This window comes from Ursus maritimus, unplaced genomic scaffold, assembly GCF_017311325.1.
Source record: "Ursus maritimus isolate PB19 unplaced genomic scaffold, ASM1731132v1 scaffold_2, whole genome shotgun sequence".
Lineage (NCBI taxonomy): Eukaryota > Metazoa > Chordata > Mammalia > Carnivora > Ursidae > Ursus > Ursus maritimus.
In genome coordinates this window covers 38845813-38860354 of record NW_024424452.1, presented here as the reverse complement: position 1 = coordinate 38860354, position 14542 = coordinate 38845813, and the positions used below count along the sequence as shown (strand labels likewise).

Sequence of the window (14542 nt, the reverse complement as noted above, 5' to 3'; positions counted from 1 at the left end):
CTAAATTCAAGTAGCAGCTTCCTTAATAAAAGACAGGCCCCCAAAAAGATGATTTGAGTGCCATGGCTCCAGTGCAGCAAGCCATCGAACTCTGTAAGTCCTGCACGTATTTTCTAGTAGCTAGAATCATTTCAACTCAACACGTATTTAACAAGAGCAGACCTGCAAACCACTATCTTAAGGCAAGAGATACACATAAGACAAAGACACAGTCCCTTCTCCAAAGACTTTGAGTCGGGGCGCCTGGGTGGCTCAGTTGGTGAAGCATCTGCCTTGGGCTCAGGTCATGATCCTGGAGTCCCGGGATCGAGGACCGCATTGGGCTCCCTGCTCACTGGGAAGTCTGCTTCTCCCTCTCCCTCTGCCCCTCCACCTGCTTGTGCTCTCTCTCGCACTCTCTCTCTCAAATAAATAAAATCTTTAAAAAAATTTTTTTCAAGGCTTTGAGTTGTTTAAAGCTAAATGTGAAAGTCATTTCAATATACTTTTACAATCTCCCACTACCACCACCAGTCAGGATCACCAGTAATCTCTGCAGCGCTAAGCTTAATGACCGTCAGTCCCCATCTTATCTCACCTATTAGCAGCACTGACGGCTAATCATCGATCCTTCCTAAACAGCTTCTTCGTTTGGTTTCCAAGACGCCACACTCGACTGGTTTCCTCCTGACTCATCTCCCATCCCTGAAGTCTCGGCAGTGGAGGTCACCTAACTCCTCTCTATCTACCCTCACTCACTGGCAATCTTAAGGCTCGTGGCTCTAGGTACTACCGATACAGTGACAACCTGAGAGAGAGAGAGACCAAAGCAGAGCTGCGGTGGCTTTTTAAACCCAGTCTCGGAAATGCCAAACCACCTCTCTGAGCTCACGTCCCACTACTGTCCCTTCCAGCCCTCTGTTCCAGCCATGCTGCCTTTCTCACTTTTCCCTCTACCTAGAATCAGCTTCCTCCAGGTACACAGTTTGTGCTCTCAGTTTCTTGAGGTCTTGCTCAAAAGTCATCCTCTGAAATGGGACACTCTCTGGCAACACTTTGTTAAAATTACAACCCCCCCCCAGCTCTCACTGCCCTTTCTCACCTGATATTTCACCACAGTACTTGTCACCATCTGGAACATTCTATATTTTACTTTTTTCACCTTTTATCTCTCCCTGTTGAAATAAAATGTAAGCTCCACGAGCAGAAGGATTCCGTTGCTTTGTTCACGGGTCAATCTCCAGCTTCTACAATGTCTGGGACGTAGATAGCACTCAATGAATGAACGTATCTGTACTTCTGTCAACTCTCCTTCTAGAGGGCAGCTGGACCGAACTACACGCAGGAGAGTGTTTCTTCCTGTCTGCTCCAATGCAGCTCTTCTTGGACGTGTGTACCACTGCCCTCTACTCTCCTTCTGCTCCCCAAAACACCACGATCATATAATAGTCCATCACCAGAATAGGGATAAAGAGTCCTCAGGAAGATGCAGTAACAAATCGAGAGTCACACAAGAAGGAGAAACAGCACCCACGTCCACCCCAAGACACTGACGCTTCAGCTACATCAGCACAGGCAAGGCTGACACACAGGGTAAACGTGCTCCCACGAAGTTACACACACGCACAGGACTTTGATTCATTGAGTGATTTTGGTATTACAGGCATCCCGAATGAATCTTCACGAAAAGAGACCCTTTCACAATGCTGCCACCTCCAAATCACGTATTTTACGGTAATCACATCGGACCTCCGCTAAACAGCACACTCGCATCTCCTTTTCCTTCACAGATTTCTTCTCACAGAATTCTCTTACTTTTGCAAACCAGGCCTTGCTCTACCGACACAAGGGACAGTCCTTCTGCCACATATATGCGGGACTTCTTGGCAATAACCAACAATACCTCCCCACTCAGGGAGGACAGAGGGCATGATGCCAACGACAAGAATTGTTTGAGCAACACCTGAGGGGTAGTTAGGCCTTCAGGACCCTGTCCTCACTCCATCCAGCACAGTCACACAACTCCTCCTCACACACTCCTGTAGGACATCAGAGACCATCTCTGTCAGAATGAAAATCAAAGGCTCCCATTTAGGGAAATCAGGCACACGGCAAGACATTATGGGGACTAAGACTGAAAATTGAGGGACTGGATGAAAGTGTGTATGGGCACCTGGGAAACCCCAAACTTCCTTATCTGTTTAGCTCCAGAATCCAACAACCAGCCCCTACAAAAAGAGGGGACTTTAAGCATCCCTCTCAAGGGGAAGCAAATAACCCCAGAGAAAAGACCCCACAAAGAAAGTCCTCTTGCAGCGTGAACACTGAGGATACCACTCAAAAAGGCCAGCTCACACACAGCTTTCAATCAGTATCTCCAGTGCCTCACTTTTATTTTATTTTTTAAAGATTTTATTTATTTGACAGACACATAAAGAGAGCCAGACAGCACAAGCACAGTGAATGGCAGAGGGAGAGGGAGAAGCAGACCGGGACTTGATCTCAGGACCCTGGGTTCATGACCTGAGCCGAAGGCAGACGCTTAACCACCTGAGCCACCCAGGAGCGCCTGTGCCTCACTTTTAAACAAGAAAGAACAGCCAAGGATCATCATTTGGGTAAAACCTCCGGCAAGCAAGACAGAAACCAAAACAAACCCTTGAGAAAGGAGCTAGGAGGACACAAAGACCATCCTATGCAGAAAGCTGGGCAAACAACTACGGAATTATAACTAACATCTCCAGAAAGATTTTTAAATGTTGACCCATGAGCAGAAAAAGTACATTACAGTGTATATTCAGAAAACAAGGGCAGAAAAAATTTAACAGAAAGATCAGAAAACACAACAACAAAAAAGGAAAACGGGAGATAAGAGATTTAAAATTTAAAGGCTCATTCTAGATGGTCCAACTTCTAAATAATAGGAAACTCTAAAATGAGGAAACAGTAAAAATGGAAAACAGGAAATTGTTGAAGAAATAACATTTAGCAAACTCCCAGAACTGAAGGACTAGTTTCTTCAGCACAACAAAATTAAGAAGCCCCACTGCAAGGCACAGTACTACGAGATACAACATCCAAGAAATGTTCAGAGAGCGGGGAAAGCCACATCCATGGGAGTACAAACAGAATGGAGTCAGGCTTCTCCGGTACAAGCTGTAAGAAAGAAGACAATGGTGCAAACCCTTTAACTTCTGAATGTCACCCTAACTGGAATTATAAGCCCACTCAATCTCTCCTCCACATGCAGCAGCCACATGGCAGCCACGCAGCAGCCACACGGCACCAGACAGCAGCCACACGGCAGCCACACGGCAGCCATGCAGCAGCCACGCAGCAGGCATGTGGTAGCCACGCAGCATGCCTGAAGAACAACCATCTCAGGGGGAGAGGGAATAGGGAAGGTTTCAGCAGACATGTCTCTTAGAGAAAAAAACAGTTCATCTGACAGGTTTTATAATGCAGAGAAATATATTCACAGGCATTTTTTAAGTTGATAGAGTGTAAAGGAAGATTTATGGCAGAAAGTCAAATAACTAATCAAAGGGGAAAATGCAGCAATTAAAATTCAAAAATACAAACAAAAAATGGTACAAGAAAAAAAACGCTTGGCCCACCTCAGCAATGGAAACACCAGATATGGACTTAAACCAAACCTAGGATGTAGTAATAATTACAGTGGGTGGCAGGGGAGCGAGAACACCAATGCAGATGCCCTAAGACAGCAGTATGGACGCAGACTCAGAAAGGTGGGGGTGAGGGACCACAAGTCTACACGACCCCAAATCCATTTCAGAGCCTTGACCCCAGTGTGGCTGCATTTGGAGAGGGAGCCTCTAAGGAAGTCGTAAAGGTTGAATGATGTTGTAAGAGGGGGGCCCTGACCCAACAGGACTAGAGTCCTTACTCGGACACACACAGTGAGACGGTGGCCGTCTGCAAGCCAGACGAAGAGGCCTTGCAAAGAAATCTCCCTGCCGGGGCCTTGATCCGGGACTTCCAGCCACCAGAACTGTGAGAAGTACATGTCTGTTGTTTAAGCCCCCACGTCGCTGGTGTTTTGTGGGGGCGGCCTGAGCAGACTTATACACAAGGGTAAGAAACAGCTGGAGGTGGCCATTCTAGAAAGGCTGCCATTCTAGAAAGGGGGGACACGGACTGCTAAGCTTAGTTATCAGCCTTTTAGCATTGAGTTTTTCCTTGTCTCCATATTTTTTTCATAAAAATTTAAATTAATTTAAAATACTGGTGTAGTAATGCAAACATTAAGAAGATCTAAGATTATATGAAAAGGAAACTTACATGCATCCTTCTTAAAGAAAAAACAGACTTTTGAATAGTTGCATATAATTTAGACCTCCTTGCAACATACTTTTGTATGTATCTTAATAGCATACTTTCTAATTTCTATAAATATGTTTTATAGGAATTCGGAAAATGTAGAAATAAAAATAAGAAAATAAAAAGTCTCTGTTCTCCAACTGTAAAAAGAAAAAAAAAAAAAAATCTCTGTGCAATCAGCCCCGCGAGTGGACATCTGCGCTATTGTTAGCGATCCCCAGCAACACGGAAAGCAACGTGCCTTGTGACTTTGTCTTCAGTCATCTCTACACCCAGTGTGGGGCTTGAACTTGTGACCTCAGACCAAGAGCCCCACGCTCCACCAATGAGCCAGCCGGTTCTCCTTTATGATTATTCTTAAATGTTGGCTCCAGGGTTGCCTTAGTGGCTCACTATTTGGTTAAGTATCCAACTCTTGATTTTGGCTCAGGTTGTGATCTCAGGGTCTAAGATGAAGCCCCGCATCAGGGCTCCAAGCTCAGCACAGAGTCTGCTTGAGAGTCTCTCTCTCACACTCCCTCTGCCCTCCCCTGCCCACTCACGTGCGTGCTCCTCTCTCTCCCTCTCAAATAAATAAACAAATCTTTAAATGTTGACTGGCCCTACAGACTGAAGAGGAGTTAGTAGAGGGGGTCAATACCAAAAACAAAAAAACAAAAAGCACTTAAACAGCTCAAAGTGCACAAAGCTGGATGAGCAGAGAGCCCAGGAATGGACAGAGAGCTCCCCACTGCTGGGGGGATAAAGAGGACACCCACCCAAGCACCTAGCAACCTCTGTCCCTTAAAACCAGAAGAGCCAAGTCCAGTTGCTACCAGAAGTTTCAGTGGTTCTTAGAGAAGGCTCCTGAGCCAACACTGAAACCCATCCAGCGATGGGAGTCCAACTGCAGAGGGGACACGGGGGGCAAGGCTGAGCCCCTTCACGCGCCAGAGGCCCTATGCACAGCCTCTTTTGTGGGCTCTCTGAAGACACTGAAGCTGTTTCTCTTAACAAAGTCAGGCAACCAGCCTCGGTCCCACGAAGGGACTGAAGAGACAGACTGAGCTATTTCCTCAGATCAAACACTTTCTGGAATTAACAGGCTGTAAGAGGACCCTGAGCGGCTCACTAAACTGAGCATTTGTACTGATGTGACACGGGGGGGAAATAAAGCAACACCGATTCTCCTCCACACACAGGTGTGCAGCCTCTCGTGCTGGTCCCAGACCACAGAAAGAATTACTAGACTGCTTTGCTTTCCTGACCGAACTACCACCACTCGCCGCTCACGCAAATCCCCGTACTTGTAACACCTACACGGTACACCGACATTAAATGAAGTCAGGACCGTAGAAAAGACCAACAGAGCTGGTGAGTAAGAGTCCACTTCAGGGGCGCCTGGGTAGCGCAGTCGTTGGGCGTCTGCCTTCGGCTCAGGGCGTGATCCCGGCGTTCCGGGTTCGAGCCCCACATCAGGCTCCTCCGCTGGGAGCCTGCTTCTTCCTCTCCCACTCCCCCTGCTTGTGTTCCCTCTCTCGCTGGCTGTCTCTCTGTCACATAAATAAATGAAATTAAAAAAAAAAAAAAAGAGTCCACTTCAAACCTCCATGACACTGGGGCACAAACCTGAGAACAGGCAGTGACACCAGGCAGCTGACCTATAGGGATGGCTCAGTGCCAAGGCCGCACACCAGGCCAAGCACATCAAGCCCACACTCTCCCAAAATAGCTGCAGCCGCACGTCAGAGCCACGGGCAGCACGGGCCACGCAAAGGGCCCGGGTCAACAACATGGCTCATCAGCTCTCTGCAAGCACTTCCCTTTCATAATAAACCCACTGATACAGAGGCCCAGGCAAAGAGGCTGCTCTATTCCAGAATTCTCCAGTCTGATGGCTAACTGATGATATTTTGCTGGACTCTGTTGAAACCTGTTGCAGACCATGGAGCTTTTTATATGACTAAAGCAGAGAAAAAACACTTTTAGACTCTCCCATAACTAATTTTAAAATTTTAACGGCCAGTCCTACCCCACTGACAGGCGCATGAAGTGCACACAGCATGTTTGTGCTGCTGTGACCGAGTCCAGCACGGGCACGCGTGCATCGTAGAGGCGTGGGGCTGAGTCCGGGGAAGTTAGTGGGAAGTCCCAACAGAGCTGGAAGAAGGGATGACGTGATCACACTTGCACTTAGGAAAGACTGCTTTGGCGCTGTAGGAAGAGACAGAGGACTAGGTAGAAGGTTCTGCAGTGGGGCACCTGGGGGGCTCAGTCTGTAAAGAGTCTGACTTTTGATCTCAGCTCAGGTCTTGATCTCAGGGTTTTGAGTTTGAGCCCCACGTTGAGCTCCATGCTGGGCGTGAAGCCTACTTAAAATAAAAAGGGTCTGCAGGCCCAGGAGGAGGAGGTGGGAGCCAGCGTGCAGACAGCAAGAAGCAGAGGGATTCAGCACACATTGGGCAGGGAACCAGAACTTGCTTCTGTACTGGACGTGGGGGTGAAGGAAGCAGGGCTCGATGGCTTGGGTTGACCTGGTAGATGGTGGTGCCACTTCTGGAGGCTAGAGTGGTTATAAGAAGAAATTAACACGCCTCCCTTGAAGGAAACAGGTTATTAAAATCTGAACATGTCATTCATATCTTTGAAACCATCTATAATGCTGACACAAACTTCACCAAAATCTAAGAGACGACAATGAAGAAGAGCTGAACTTCACCGAGCACCTGCTGTGCGCAGGCACAGGCCGGTCTAATCACCCCAGGTGTTATGGCACGGAACCCCTAGGACGACCTCATTAGGCAGGTAGCACTTCACCCTCCCCGTTTTACAGATAAGCACGGAGAGATACAGCAACTTCCCCACCAAAAAAACCAGAAGGCTGACCTCACAAGACACTGCCTAGTGGAAAAGCGAGGGGTCATTAAGCTAAACCACCAAGCTTAAAGTTCTCCGCATCCATCTGGCAAGGTGAGTGAGAAGATCTGTCAACTCCTGACTCGAGAACCCCACAGCTGCACACTAAGATTTGTCTGAAAACAACTCCAGTCACCTACTCTGGGATCATCTGTTCGGTTATAGGAATTCATCCAGCTGAATGAGTCACACATCTGGAAGATGACAAGGGAATGGCAACAGGGCCATGCTTTCGCCCTAAGCTTCACGCCCCTCGCAGAGAGAAACGACAAGCACGGCAGTAGAATACACAGGGGAGGACTTCAGGGAGAGCGGGACTGCAAACATGAGCTACCCTCCACCACAAATGGCCTAACGATCAACAGTGGAGAAAATCTGCTGGAGGGTCAAACAGGCCCACTATGAACAAGACAAATGTGCCCAGGGCCATGCCTCAGCACCCGCAGGTGCACCCTGCAGCCCCTGGGCCAAGGGATCCCAGAATTCTTTGCTCTCTGTGTCTCTATGGAAATTCTGTTCTCTGTGTCACCAGTCACCATCACTAGAGCCGCTGCCTAAACCCCACTCCACCTGAACTCCAATCAGAAACCCAAAATCAATCTTACTTTTCTGCCTTCCGTGTGCAATTGTATATATTTGGGGCATTTCCTCTCTTTACATTTCTTCTCTTGACCTTTCAAGACATTACCAGAAATATAGTCAATAAGCCAACAAACAGGTCAGACAGCTCCTCAAACTCCGAATGGACTTTGGAGAGGAAGGACCCATTGTCCCCCCTTTACTTTTTTATTTATTTTTAAGTAATCTCTACACCCAACGTGGGGCTCAAATGTACAATCCCAAAATCAAGAGTCGCATGCTCTGCCGACCACGCCAGCCAGGCACTCTGGTTGTCAGCCCTTTAAGTGCTGAGTTGCTCCCGCTATGAAGGGTATCCCTGGTCTACTCTCTGGCCATGACCGTGATGATGAGCCCTGACCAGGAGCTCCTCACTGGGCTGGCCCACCAGGAAGACACAAGAAAATATGTGACTCCCTGTTCTCGGGAAACTTCTCAGCCAGTGAGGAACGTAAGGGTAGTAAAGAGAAATGGAAAACATTTGCAAGTGTCAGGCATCAAACCCAGCAGCCACTGTTAGGTGTGGGTGGTTGAAGTGCTGAGGAGGGTGACCAACCGGGGCCAGGAGGATAATGGGAGACGGGCCCGCCCACACAGTCCCTGAACAGACCTGGGGGGCCAGGCCACATTTTTGTTCTTTTTAAAGATTTTATTCATGGGGTGCCTGGGGGGCTCAGTCCGTGAAGCGTCTGTCTTCGGCTCAGGTCATGATTCCAGGGTCCTGGGATCGAGCCCCACATCAGGCTCTCTGCTCAGCGGATAGTCTGCTTCTCCCTCTCCCTCTGCCTGCTGCTCCCCCTGCTTATGCTCTCTCCCTCTCTCAAATAAATAAAAAAAAAATTTTAATAATAATATTAATAAAAGATTTCATTCATTTGAGAGAGAGAGGGCACGTGTGTGCACACGAGTGGGGGGTGCAGAGGAGAGGCAGAAGCAGGCTCCCAGCTGAGCAGGGAGCCCCATGAACTGGACGTGCGACACAACGTGGGGCTCGATCCTAGGACCCTGGGATCAAGACCTAAGTCGAAGGCAGACGCCCAGGTGCCCCCAGGCCACACTTATGATGGGGCATTAAAACCTGAGCCTGCCAGCTGATGTCTTACAGTCCTTGGGCCCTAATGCCAAATCACATGCATCATCAGAGGGCCTTCTGTCAATTCACACCAGTTAAAATGGTGGGTGTGAACCAACCAAAGTTATGTTCAAAGTTCACTGACTACGGCAATAGAGACTAGGCAAATTTGCATAGAGACACAGAGAGCAAAGAATTCTGGGACCCCTTGGCCCAGGGGCTCAAAATGACCCCGGTGAGTTGGATAAATGCAGAAAAAGGCCAGGGGCACAGGTGTTTTCGAGCTTTGACAGAGACCTAAGTATAACACTCATTTAACTTTCCACGAGTTGGCTGTACGAAGAATAGCCACGTGCACACACGTACGGCCTCCTGTGGGGAAACAGCCAGGCCCTGTCGGGGAGGCAGAACAACACCGGAGAGCACAATCGGAGCAGCCCCAGGTTACAGAACCTATGGGACCGGGGGGCTCAGTTTCGGGAGACCCTAGATAACGGCCCTCCGGACGCACCTCGCGCAGAATCAATGCTTTCGGGAGGCACCTGCTGCCCACAGGAAACGCATCCCCCAGTAAGATTTCCAGTCCAGCCCCTGGCCCCCTTCGCAGCAGGCAGCACCTGCCCTCCTCCCTCCCTTTCCTTTCCACCCCAATCGTCCTTTGGAGGACCATGTCCTCCTATGTTCCTTCTGTTCCTTCTGGTTTGCCCTCCTTGATGCGAAGCCCAGCAGCACAGTCCCGGGCCCTTGCACAAAGATGACGCTGGAATAGTCAGGACAGAGGCACACAGCACCCCTGGCCATGCAGGGCAAAACGCAGGACCTCTTTTGAATGCTGGAGGTGGTGTCTGCTTACAAAGTAAGGGAGCCTGGAGCCCAAGGTCGCTACAGTAGCCACCTCCAACCAGCCAGCAAAACCCGCCAGGGAAGGCAGAGACAAGAAGAGAAGTGGCAGTTTCTTACACAACTAAATGTGCTCTCACCTTATGACCCAGCAATGGCGCTCCATGGAGTTTACCCAAAGGAGGTGAAAACGTCTGTCCACACAAAACTCTGCTCCACATAAGTTTACTGCGGCTTTCTTACTGATCGCCAGAACCCAGAGCAACGGAGCCGTCCCTCAGCAGGCAGCTGCACAGACTGACTGTCGTCCATGCACACAACCGACTATCATTCGGGGCAGAAGAAGGGAGCTACGAGCCGTGGGAAGACGTGGAGGAACCTTATATCACCGAGTGAAAGAGGCCAACGAGAAAAGGCGCACGCCAGATGATTCCAACTACACGGCGTTCTGGAAAAGGCAAAAGCTCTGTGGGGGGAGAAAGAACGGTGTCTGGGGTTAGGGGAGAGGACGGGATGAACAGGCAGGGAATTTTCCGGACGGTGACGCTACTCTGTACGACACCATGAGGGGGCTCCACGTCACCGTACGTTCGCGCCCCAGAGCACCCAGCGCCAGGCACCAACCCCGACGGGAACTGCGGACTCTGGGTGGCGATGACGCTGATGTATTTTGTCAGCTGTAAGACACACCGCTCTGGCGAGCAGCACTGATAATGGAGGAGACTGTGCAGTTGTGGGGGTGGGGGTGATACCTTCCTCTCATTTTTGCTGATAACCTAAAACTGCTCTAAAACAATGAAGTCTTTAAAAGAAAAACGGCTGGAGTCCAGATCAAATCACACCTGAAGCTGGCCCTGCCTCTGGACTTTTCAATGATCGCAGTCAACTGGACTTTGTGACTTCCCACCTAGGGCATCCCAAGTGCACACCCTTGCAGGACAAGGAGAATGCGCTGGACGCTGTACTCTGCCAGTGCTAGTAAATGATGACCCTGACACCAGAGATTCTCCAGCCACAGAGCAGCACAGGCAACCTCGACAGGGATGGTGTTCAACTGCCGACGGGACGCCCAAACTCCAGCCTTCCTCCGCCACCAGCAGCTCCATGACAAGCAAGGCAAACCCAAAATGAGCCACAGTCCTTACAGCTCAACCTACTTAAACAAGTGAAGCCAACGTATCGTATCCTATTAAAGGCAAAGGTTGCTTATTACAAATAGAGCAAACCAAAGAAAGAAAAAGCAAAGCTGCTGCTTAAGACTAAGAACTGAAAAAAGTACAGAATACGGCTCAGGAATTTTTTTTTTTTTAAGTCATCTCTATACCCAAACTCGGGCTCGAACTCACAACCCCAAGATCAAAAGTCGCACGCTCCACCAACTGAGCCAGCCAACTCTGATTTCTGATTTAAGAAATTCCTGAGCCCCTTGGCGCCTGGCCGTCTCAGTCGGTAGTATATGTGACTCGATCTTGGGGTTCTATACTTGAGCCCCATGCTGGGTGTAGAAATTATGTATTTACTTACTTTTATTTTTATTTATTTTTTTTAAGATTTATTTGTTTATTTGACAGAGATAGAGACAGCCAGTGAGAGAGGGAACATAAGCAGGGGGAGTGGGAGAGGGAGAAGCAGGCTCCCAGTGGAGCAGGGAGCCTGATGTGGGGCTCGATCCCAGAACGCCGGGATCACGCCCTGAGCCGAAGGCAGACGCTTAACGACTGAGCCACCCAGGCGCCCCTGGGTGTAGAAATTATTTAACAGTAAAATCAAGAAAGAAAAAAAGAAAGACAGAAGGAAAGAAAGAAAATAAGTCAGAATTGAGCTCAAAATTTTTTCCCTGAAGCCCAGGCCTCCAATTTAATTCCCTCTTAAAACTATTCTAATTAAATCATTTTAGGTTGGGTTTTAAAAACTGTGTCAGTTACTAGCCTTACTTAGAATAATTATGACTAGTACTGTCCTAAAAAGCTTGCTATATCAATAGCGTTTAGCTCAAGACAATGAGCAAAAGGCACACAAAAATTACTTCAAATGGTCTATCTTGAATCACATCACTTAAATGATATTTAAACCTTAGAAATGTTTAATCCTGTGTTTATTAGCAAGTAGCTAGTTTCTCTACCACTGCAAGCTTGAAGAAATGATCTAGGTTTTAGTAACACCACGGGAGAGGAGAGGAGAGAATCTGGACTCCTGATTAAATCAGCAGGGGTCCCGTGGATTCCCTGCTTTGAGAGTTTCACGGGCAAATGTCCCCAGGACCAGCTACAGGGAAATGAGTGGGAAACGTAAGTGCCCTATCAACATCCGCTAGCATCGGCAAGACGCTCCAACCATGCCAAATCAATCTCTGGTAACCACAGAAGGGACGACCAAGTCAAGAGAATGAAGACACAGGTCTCCCCAGCTGAAACGACCTCTTGACAGCACCACCGGCACCTCACAAGCTGCAGTGCGCCTGCGTGCACAAGCTCTAACAGAGATTCTAATGCCACTGGGAACGGACCACACAGTGGCACTCACTCTGTCAGCAGAGGGGAGAAGGCCACCCCTAGAACTACAGCCACAGGAAATTCCCCAAGGGCTCTGACACCCTGCTGCCTGGCAGCCTCCCGCCGACACTTCCCAGCCTCCAGGAAGAATCTTAGAGAACTGTCACAAAATGCAACGATCTGGAGTTTTCTAAGGATTGACACCTGTACGTGTCCACTCCCCTCTTTATTCAGCCAAAAGGATGGCATCTGGGGAGTAAGTCCACCTCCTATGCGAGAGGGTATAAACGTTACCGCTAAAGGCTAAGTGTGAACGTCAAGCCTTCTAAGACTTCCAAGACTCGTAATGACATACAAGGCCATATATTTCAGACTGCTCTTAACAAAAGCGTCCTCAACTCACAAATATTAGAAACATTTAATGACAAACGTGAAGGTATCATGAAGAAGAACGAACACCACAACTCCCCCCAGCAGCAGGAGCACACCCACTTGGGGGCTGAGAGACAAGACCGCTCCTTACCGACACCTGTCCCTTGCCAGTTCTCCAGGTCTCGGGTGTGAGCACAGACACAGAAGCCTTGCATCTGACTCACCTGAACTCTCTGCCTTCGCTGTACCGTCTACTTGAGGAGGCCCGCGGGGCGGCCGTCTCCAGAAGCAGCTTCTGCGTGAGCCTGCCGGGGGGAGCAGGGTCTCTGCCACCATCTTCGTCTTGGTCTTGGTCACACTTCCATTCCTCATCTTCGTTCAGAGTGGGCAGATATCCAGGTATGCCCTTCCCTGTCCCTGACCCAGAGCTCTGGTCACTACAGAGCTTCGGGCTCTCCGAGCCTGTCCTCGTATATTCCAAATAAATATCAGACTTGAGGAAAGAGGGGTAGGTGTTTTCTTCCATGGTGGACTGGATTTCCGTCTGGGCCTGGTCAAACATGGCAGGATCGATGAGCTGCTTCATGATGCAGTCCTTTATGAAGCTCTTGGTAGCCGGCTTAGTCTGCCTGGACACAATGCCGCTGTTATCGAGGATATACTTGCGGTAGATAGCTTTGGCCAGCTTCAGCCTCTTCTCCTCATTCGAGTCACAGGGCTCCAGTTTCCTGAAGCCGCTGCAGGCAAACCAGAAGTCCAGCAGGTCAGCACAGTCCTCCTGCTTCAGGAAAGTCCGAAACAGGTTTATCCCGTCTTGATCGTCCAGTAAGGAGTGCAGCGACTCGGCCCACTTCAAGTATGGTGGGGTGGGTGAGGCGCTGCCCTCAGGCTCGTACCCCAGGTCCAGATCCGAGCGCCTGGGAGTGGCTGCTGAAGTCTCACCTTTAACCCCGACACCTTTCCCGGAGCAGAAGCTGTGGCTGACGGGCCTGGGGTCTGTGGACACCAGTTCACCCTCCTCACCAGGCACTGGGGGTCGGGGGGCATCTTCGGTGAAACTTGTTCCAAGGTCCAAAGGGAAACCCTGCTCTTGGATATTCATTTTGGGACTCTGTGCGTCAATGAACCATGGGCGCTGCACCCTAATACATCAGTACTTACAGCTCCAAAGTGAATCAATCTGTCCTGTTGAAACCATTAAGAGGACAAGGATTAGGAAAGGTGGGTCCATGGAAACATGACCACAGAGGTTTTTCTCAAGACAAGACTCGTCATGATGCCCTCCCGCTCGAACTCAAAGCCAGAAATTCAGTTTAAATTTTCAATCTTTTGTCACAAGGTTTGTGCTATATTAAAACAATTTCTGGGAACTTTTACAACTACAGGAATGCCTCTGGATCTAAAAAATAAGTGCCCAGAGCAGGGAGAGTGCCACTCCCCACCAGTGTCATTCTGTGAGAACATCATGGAGACCAGCAGCCTGGGGACCTCCCATCTCGGCCACAACCAGTCCTTCCCTGCAGGCTCCAGGAAGGCAGGAGGACTGGAGGAAAGAAATATGCGTTCTAGTCCTCCTGGCTGTGTAAACTTGGATGAGAGCTGGTTCCTCACACCTAAGATGAGGGTGATCTCCCTACCTGCACTGCAGGGCTGCTGGGATATTCAGATACCGAGAGGGAGGCACGACACACGCCATAAGGCAGGTGGTCACGTCTGCTCCCCACATGCGCTAGGCCCACAGTCACTGCGTTCTGCCTACCCCATCACTTCACACCTAGTACTCCTCCTAACAGGCGCAAACACACAAGGAGCTCTCAACACACACCTACTACACCAACAACTGGGGGTCGCCTTCGGCACCTTCAACCAAGCGACCAAAGGACACCCCCTCCCCACACACACAGTGGCCATCTCACATCACCAGTGTGCACAA

At 49.4% G+C, this 14542-nt stretch overlaps 1 protein-coding gene across 2 annotated transcripts in view; it reads right to left on the bottom strand.

Annotated features, from left to right (window-relative positions):
• AXIN1 (axin 1) overlaps positions 1 to 13789 on the bottom strand; it is a 54747-nt gene extending 40958 nt beyond the window's left edge. For both annotated transcript variants that reach the window (XM_008696700.2, XM_008696699.2), the window contains exon 1: positions 12834 to 13789. In XM_008696700.2, coding sequence (XP_008694922.1) covers positions 12834 to 13711 — 878 coding nt within the window. In that variant the 5' untranslated portion in view covers positions 13712 to 13789. The remainder of the gene's footprint in view (positions 1 to 12833) is intronic.
• Between the last annotated feature and the right edge of the window lie 753 nt (positions 13790 to 14542).